At 36.2% G+C, this 9139-nt stretch overlaps 1 gene segment (V, D, J or C); it reads left to right on the forward strand.

Moving 5' to 3' along the window:
• The first annotated feature begins 589 nt into the window (after positions 1-589).
• The window catches only part of LOC101566017, a 432133-nt gene continuing 423583 nt past the window's right edge, over positions 590-9139 (forward strand). Inside the window, 2 exon segments of the C gene segment in view lie at positions 590-638; positions 885-1175. Coding sequence covers positions 590-638; positions 885-1175 — 340 coding nt within the window.

Below are 9139 nucleotides of genomic sequence, written 5' to 3' on the forward strand. Positions count from 1 at the left end.
CTATATTGGACTCACAGTTATTTTCCTGTTTATAGCCTCCCAAGAGCTGGAATTCCCGGTGCATGCCACCACACTCAGTCTCAATCGCCTTCTCAGCACGCCCCAGGGGACAGGGCTGGCACGGTACATGGGGGATTGAACCCTAGTCCCTGCATCTGTGTAAGCAGGCACTTTAATCCACTGAGCTATCTGCCTGGCTCTTACTTTTTCATTCTTTAACTTGGAGAAATTATACAAATGTAAAAGTGAATACATTCACATAAAAGGTATTTTATCACCCATAATTTTATTCCTATTTTATCATCTTTGCTTTATCATTTTTATGAGAAATTTAACAGCTTCATTTCCTCTTTCTTTTTCATCTTGCACTATAAGAACTCACAAATATTTTTAAATTTTCCTTTACATTTGAAACTGTAATCATAGACCTACTTTCTAAAACAGAGACCAAAGGTGTAGGGAAATCTTTCTTCAAAAAGTGAACCACCTACCTCTGATATCATTTCCTGTTTTGAAAAGTTGCCACTGAGTAAAGGAGAATCTAGAAGGGAGCAGAAGACTCTTCACCTTGCAGAGAGGAGCCACTGGCATGACACTGGCTAGCTTGCTGTGGGCTCTCCTGCTTCCCATCTGTCTTGGTAAGAAAGGAGTAGATGTTTAATCCTTATGATATCTAAGGGAGCTGTGATGCAGGAAAAAATCAATAGTTCAGAAGTTACACTAGTTTTAAGACCCCAGCTACCGGGAGGCAGAGGGCTGATACACACTGCCTGGGGTTTAAATGAAGAGAAAAGGCAGTGTGCATGGGAATCACCTTGTGAGTCTGTCTGGTCTGCCTCTGACTTGCTATCCCAGCTAAGTCCTCTCTTTCCTCTTTCCTACAGGAGTCGGTGTGGCCCAGAAAGTCACTCAGTCCCAACAAGAAATATCCATACAAGAGGCAGCTACAGCAACCCTGGATTGTACATATGACACTACAGACAGTAATTATTATTTGTTCTGGTACAAGCAACTTCGGAGAGGGCAGATGATTTTCATTATTCGCCAAGAGGCTTATAAGCAGCAGAACGCTACTGAGGCTCGCTTCTCTGTGAATTTCCAGAAAGCGACTAAGTCCTTCAGTCTCAAGATTTCAGGCTCAGAGCTGGCGGATGCTGCCATGTACTTCTGTGCTTTCACTTCACTCACAGTGATCCAAGCACCAAAGAGAGGCTGACAAAAACCTTAGACCTCAGCATCTGTGCAGGGATGTGGGGGAAGTGGCTACAGTAACAAGAATAAGAAAGCACTGACTTCTCTTGGTAATAAACGTTCTTCTTAGCCAACCATAAGAAACACAAGGAGGTAGACATCTGCAAGCCTTAATCCTTCAGGTGACAGTGAACATGCACAAGTGCAATATTTTCTTATTTTACAAAATGCCTTCACAGACCTGGGTCAAGTTTGAAAAAATCAGAATTAGAGGGCCGGGGAGTTGGCTCAGTGGAATAAGTGCTTCCTTGGCAAGCACAAGGGCCTGAGTTCAATCTCCGGTTCCGCAAAAAATAAAATAAAATAAAATAAAAAATCAAAATCAAAATCAAAATAAAAAAAAAATCCAAACCTAAACATAATTACAAAAAAAGAAAAAAATTCATAATCAAGAAACAGATCGAATTATAGACTGCTAGACAGTGTTAGATTGTTTAGTTGAATTCAAACACTTATAGTATTTAGATGCCAATAGAATATTCACCTCTGACAGACAACTTTAAAAAAATGATACAAAGGAATGATCATTTTGTATTTATATACACAAAATAGATGGATAAATTTACAGCTACTTTCACTTGATTCAAAGAGAAGAAAGAGGTGTACCAACAGTGTTTGGACAGAATATCCTGTCTGCTTCTTGTACTATGGATAACCACTAAGAAGATAACAATGTACAATGTACTGGTTATCAAAACTGTCCTACTAATCAGCTGTGAAACTGTCTCACTCATATTTATTTCTCAATAAAATTTTTTTTTAAAAAATGCCTTCACAGTTGCATTGGATTCTCAGAACTTTGCCTAGTACATGGTAGATCAAACGTCCTAAGTATGTTCTCTGTACAGGGAATCACTATAATTTCCATAAGCGATCTTAGCTCCCGGAGTTTTAATCTTTTCAATTCTGTCAATTGATATTTGTGCTTTTAAGTGTCTGTTCATATCAAAACTGAATCTCATCAGAACAGGGAGCTACTTTATAACACAGCACAGTGTAACTTCTAGTCTTTTGCATTTACTTATGCCTGCCTTATGGGCTAGCACATGGTCAGTTTTAGAGAAAGTTCTGCAAGCTGTTGAGAAAAATATATATTCTACTGTTGTTTGGTGGAACACTTTGTAAGTCCATTTTTTCAAGGTTTGGTTCAATTCTGTTATTTCTTTGCTGTTTTTTAACTTGTTGTTTTTTAACTCTAGCCAATCTACTTGTGACAGCGTGGTCTTTTTTTTTTTTTTTTTTTTTTTTTGGAACCAGGGATTGAACTCAGACCCTTGCGCTTGCCAGGGAAGCGCTTATTCCACTGAGGCTTGTCCCCCGCCAACAGTGTGGTCTTAAGGTCCTGCACTATAATTGTACATAATTATAATCTGATCTTTTTTATGTCAGTGTCTTTGTTTTATAAAGTTGGGTATGTCTATGTTTAGTGGACATAAGTTTTTAATTGTTATTTGTTTCTTATTACATCATTTCTTTAACCAATATATAATGACCTTCTTTGCTGCTTCTGTTCAGTTTTGGCTTAAAGTCCACTTTGTCTGAAAATAGGATAGCTATTCCTGTTTTATTTCTGGTTCCCTTTGCATGGAATAGTGTTTTCCTACCCTTTGATACTTTAGTCTATGAACATCTTTTTGAATTAAATATGATTTTTATGTACAGCATATCATTAGATCTTGCTTTTTGACCCATTCTGACGATCTGTCTTTTGATTTAGAAAATGAGAATTATTACTAAAAGGTACTGCTTTACTGCTGTCATCATGTTAGGAACCTGTTTCTGCTCTCCTCCCCTTAACTTTAACCCTACTGGGTACATTCATTCTATTGCATGTTTTGGCATTGTCAGCTTCATTACCTCCTTCCTAGATATTCTTGAGAATATCTTGGAGTGTTGCTTTGACAGTCATGAATTTCTTATGGTGCTCTTTGTCATAGAAAGACTTTATTTCTCCATCAGTTTGGAAAGATGATCTTATAGGATATACCTATCTGGGTTATAAATTATTTTCTTTCAGGGTTTGAAACCACTTCAAGCTTTCTTGGCCTTCAGTGTTTCATGTTGAGAAGTCTGGTGTAATTCTGATTTATTTACTTTTGTAAGTGATTTCTTGCTTTTCTCCAGCAGCTTTTAAGAATCAGTCCTTGTGTTGGACTTCTAGGATTTTGACTATGAGGTACTGTGGCAAGTTTCTTTTCTAAGCATGGCTAGTTGGGGTTTTATAGTCCTTGTTCAGCTGTGTATCAAATTATTTTTCATATTTCAAAAAGGTTTTACTATTATTTCTGTGAACAGGTTTTTAAGCCATTCATTTTGCCTTTGGATTTTTAACTAATATCACTTAATCTTGAATTCATCTTCTTTAGCAACTAGCAACTATTAGATCTGTTTTCCATATTCTCTTACTGTTTGGAGGGCATCTCTGTGTACAGAGTCACTGTCATCAGCTCTATATTCTAGTCCTAACACTTTGTCTTCACACTGGTCACTAATCCTGCTTATACTTTTAATAGAATGTTCCGTCTCCTGAATTTCTGTTTGGAACCTTTTATGAGCTCTAATTTTTTGCTACACTGATCATTCATGTTTTGTATCTATTTGGTTGGCTGAGCTAATTTTTTATTAGTATCTTCTGTATGCTCATGGATCTTTCTTTAAGTTCATTATCTGTTTAGTCATATTGTCTTTGAGCTTTGCCAAGCACCTTTTTAATCAGATGTTGGGAGGGTTCTGTCTCTTTTTTGGTTAACTCATATGATTCAGTTGCTTGTTTGGTTGTTGTTGTTGTTGTTGTTGTTGTTTATTTGTTTCTGCCACTAGAGATTAAACTTGCTACCTTGCACTTGCCAGGCAGGTGCTGATGCTGATGCTCTCCAGCCCTTGATTTTTTTTTTATTTCAACTCCATCAGTGCCCAATGATTCAGCTTTGGGGGAGTTGGGAGTTTAGGCTAAGTATTTTGTTGCATTTTCTCATGTTTCTTTGTGTGTGTGTGTGTGTGTGTGTGTGTGTGTGTGTGTGTGTGTTTTCTAATGCTTATGGGTTGGTTATAGTGCAAAGACATTATTGATAGTATGCAGACCTCTTCAGTTGATGTCTTCTTTCTATAAAGCACTTTGAGGGTAGCTAACTCTAGGACTTTTCCTCTGCCCTTTGATTAGATAACCTCTATTAATTTGGAAAGGTGGGGGTGCAGTGTAATTTACCCATCAATCCATTAACTGAAAGAAACTACAATATTGATGATACAAAGATAAGCAAGATATTAGCATACAGTAAAAACCAATTAAGAACAAAAATGGTGCCAGCCTGGAGATAGGAACAAAATAAAAAACAATAATGGAATCAAAAACAAACTAGAGGAACCTCAGGAACTTTGGTGAGCTGCTTAGCACTGGAAGGATTCTAGATGCAGTCACATAACCATATCAGGAGTGACACTGAGTCCCAGGGAACCACAGGAATTTTTTGAATATCAAAACAAAGGAGCAAAATGCAAGCTCAGATATCCACACACCCAGAACAAGCCCAGGAGACATAAACATAGAAAGAGTTCAGGAAGTCACATCTGCAGTTTCTAGAATGATAGCAACTGAAGTAAAAAAACAAACTCCATCAAGCTATAGAAGAAATTGGATCAAAAATAGTCTCTCAGGTAAGCATAAATAAATAACAACTATAATGAAAGAACTTCTCAGCATATCTAAAAGGGATATACATTTAAAAAAAAAATAGAGGAGCATAGAAAAATGATGGCAACCTAGATTGAACAACACAAGAAAGAACTGGAATGCATGAAACAGATTCAAACAGATATCCAAGAGCTTAAAAATTCCATTGAAAGCTGGAGAAATTGCTTAAATGACACTGAAGTTAAACTTTCAGACCTTGAAGACAGCATTGCAGCTAGCGATTGTGAAAGGAAAGGCCGGGGAGATAGCTCAGTTGAATAAGCGCTTGCCTGGTAAGCACAAGGGCCTGAGTTCAATCCCCAGTTCCGCCAAAAAATAAATAAATAAATAAATAAATAAATAACAAAGAACCAGGAAATAGCAATTCAAGAGTTTCAAGATTTCACTTTAAAATCAAAAACAAGACAAGTATGTACACTGTCACCATTTCTATTCAATAGAGTTCTGGAAACATTAGCCAGAGCAATTAGACAAGAGATAGAAATAAAAGGAATAAGGCCAGGAAAGGAATAAATGAAATTATCATCAGTTACACACCACAAGATACTTTACATAGAAGACCCTAAAAGCTCCACAAAAAGACTCCTAGAATTAATAAACAAATTCAGTAGCATAGCTTGATACAAAGCCAATACTCAAAAATCAATAGCACTCATTACACAAACAACAAACACGCTGGGATAGAAATTAGGGACTCTAAACCTTTCACAATAGCACCTAAAAAAAGAAATACTTAAAAATCAATGTAACAAAAGAAGTAAAAGAACTATACAGTGAAAATTACAGTGCTCAAAAAAGAGATTGAAGAGGATCTCAGAAAATGGCAAGATAGTCCTTGCTCATGGTCAGGAAGAACCAACATTGTGAAATGGCCATATTCCCAGAGTTATTATACAGACTCAAAACAACCCCAATTAAAATATCATCCGCATACCTCAGATATCTAGAGAAAACATTCCTAAAATTCACATGGAGCCAGAAGAGACCTACAGTAGCAAAAGGAACTCTGGGCAACAAAAGAAAGGCAGGAAGCATCACTATCCCTGACTTGAAATCATACTATAAGGATACTGTGGGAGGTTGGGGATTTGGCTCAGCAGTAGAATGCTTGCCTAGCAAGCTGGGAGCCCTGGGTTCCATCCTCAGCACCAAAAACAAAAAATAAACCTGCCCTAAAAAACAATTCAACCAAAAAATACAGTAAAATCAAAAGATACTGTGATAAAATCAGCATGGTACTGGCAAAAAAGACCTCAGGATTAACTGAACAGATCAGAAGATGTAGACAACAACTATAAACACACTCACCCACATTATCTTTGACAAAGGGGCCAATCACTTTCCCTGGAAAAAAATGTATCTCTTTGCGGGCTGGGGAGATAGGTCAGTAGAATAAGTGCTTGCCTGGTAAACACAAGGGCCTGAGTTCAATCCCCAGTTCCACACACACACACAAAAACCTCTTTAATAAGTGAAGCTGGAAAAACTCACTTTTCGCATGCTGTAGGCTAAAATTAGACTTATGTATATTACCATGCATTAAAGTAAAAAATGGATCAAAGATTTAAATAAACATAAGCATGTTAAAACATAAAAATAGATCCACCAAAGAAGAAAGCAGATGGAAGACATAGGGGTAGGTAGAGAGTGCACAAACAAAAACCAAACTGCACAGGAAATACTTAAAGAACCAATAGTTGGGAACTCATCTTTTTAAAAAGTTTTTGCACATCAAAAGAAATCGCCATCAGAATAAAACACACACACAGGGAAAAAAAATTAGCCAGCTGTCCCTTAGACAAAGAACTTCTATCTAGAGCATATAAAGCATTTTTTAAAATTCAGGTTCCCAAAATTCAAAGATCCAATCAAGAAATGGGCATCTGAAATGAATGCACACCTCTCAGATGAAGAAACACAAATGGCAAAGAGGGGCTTTTGGGTTGTTTCCAAGATTTGGCAATATCAAATTGTGTTGCTCAAACATGGGCACACATATATCACTGTGGCATAAGGTTTTCAGTTTTGGTTTTTTTTTTTTAATACCTAGAAAGGGGTGTAGCTGGGTTGGATGGAATTTCCAATCCAAGTTTTTTGAGAAGTCTCCACATGCCTTTCCACAGTGATTGTACCAACTTACATTCCAGCCAAAAGTGGAGAAGAGTTCTTTTTTCCCCAAAGCCTCTCCAGCATTTATTAATTGATTTCTTTCTGATTGCCATTCTTTCTGAAATAAGATGGCATCTCGGAGTTATTTTAATTTGCATTTCCCTAATGACCAGTGCTGTGGAACATTTTTTCATGTATTTGTCATTTGTATTTCTTCCTCTGAGAAGTGTGTATTCATCTCAGATGCCAATTTCTGGATTGAATCTTTGAATTCTGTGGGCCTGATTTTTTCAGTTCTTCATATAGTCTAGATAGAAGTCCTTTGTCTGAGTGATTGTTGAATAAGATTTTTTTCCTAATTTGTGGGTTGTCTTTTCACTCTATCTGTGATTTCTTTTGACGTGCAGAAACTTCTAGTAAGATGAGATCCAGTTATTGATTCTTTGGAAACAACCCAAATGCTCCTTACCTCAGGAATGGATAAAAATGTGATATTTTTATAGAATGGAGTGTCATTCAGCTATAAATAAAGATAAACTTTAAGGCTTTATAGGTAAATGTATGCAATTAGATGCTATACTCATAAGTGAAAAAAATCAGACCCACATACATAAACATCGAATTGTCTCCCCAGTGTAAGAACCTGAAAGAATAAATAAAATCTGGAAGGTTCAATAGGTATAGTAAAAAGGAAAGAAAATGAACATAAGGAACAAACAATGGAGATGGGAAAAGAAGAAAGATAAAAAGAAAAGGAAGGGGAAAAAACATACAAGTATATATACAGGATAGCTGAGCTGACCGTAGTCTAATTTCCATCCATGTTTTGAAAGTAACAGTTAATGTTTAAGTTTTTTACTTTGACTAAACCTATGTTCCAATGTCTGTAATCTGAGCAGCTACACTGAGGACAGCAACGTGCAATGTAAAAAACATAGTTAAATATCTCTCATCTTGTTCTTCTAAATGTGTATCATTTCTAATGTCATATCAATTATTATTATACTTTCTTTAAAATAAATTTAAGAATGAAAAGTAGAAAGGACAAGAAAAAATTAAGGTTTGTTGAAAGGAAGAGTTAATGTTTAATTGTTTGACCAATCTTGCATGCCTGTATCTGGTGATCTGAGCAACAAACTTGACTATAACAATATGTATTATAACAACCATTGTTAATATTCTATTCTTGTTTGAAATTCTATACCAGTTGTATTGTTGTATGTTGCTTTCTTTCTGTCTTTTTCTTTGGTTGTTTTTGCTTTTGTTTTTTATTTTTATTCTTTAAAATAAAAATTAAAAAACCAAGTTGCAAATAAATATATGAAAAAATGTTTAACATCACTGGTCATTAGACAAATAACAATTAAAACAACCCTGAGATTCCATCTCACCTTGTAAAGAATGGCTATAATCAAAAAATCAACCAGTCACAAGTGCTGGAGGGGATGTGGGGAAAAAAGGAACCCCTCTCCACAGCTGATACGATTTCAGACTGGTGAAAGCACTATGAAAATGAGTGTGAAGATTTCTAAAAAACTAAAATTGGAAGTGTCTTCAACTCAGCTATTCCCCTCCTGGATATTTTTCCAAATGAACTGAAAATATCATATCATAGCGACATATTAGCACAATATTACATAGTTAAATCTTGGGAAAAACTCAAATGTTCATCAAATGAGGAATGGATAAAAAAAAAGTCATATATTTACACAATGGAGTATTACTCAGCTGTGAAAACCTCGAGGCTTTCATAGGAAAATGGATGTAACTGGAGAACATACTCAAAGTGAAATAAACCAGACCAACTGTGCAAATACCATATTGTCTTTCTGGTGCAGGAAACCTGAAGGAGAAAATAAAATCTGAAAGTTATAATAGATACTATGAAAAGGAAAGAATCTGTTCAAAAGGAAGGAAAAATTGGGATGAAGAAAAAGAGAAAGGAACAGACCGGGGAGATAGATCAGTAGAATAAGTGCTTCCCTGGCAAGTACAAGGTCCTGAGTTCAGGAGAGAGGGGGAGAGAGAGAGAGAGAGAGAGAGAGAGAGAGAGAGAGAGAGAGAGAGAGAGAGAGAGAGAGAGAGAGA

The sequence above is a fragment of the Octodon degus genome, unplaced genomic scaffold (assembly GCF_000260255.1).
Source record: "Octodon degus isolate 3935 unplaced genomic scaffold, OctDeg1.0 scaffold00276, whole genome shotgun sequence".
Classification (NCBI taxonomy): Eukaryota; Metazoa; Chordata; class Mammalia; order Rodentia; family Octodontidae; genus Octodon; species Octodon degus.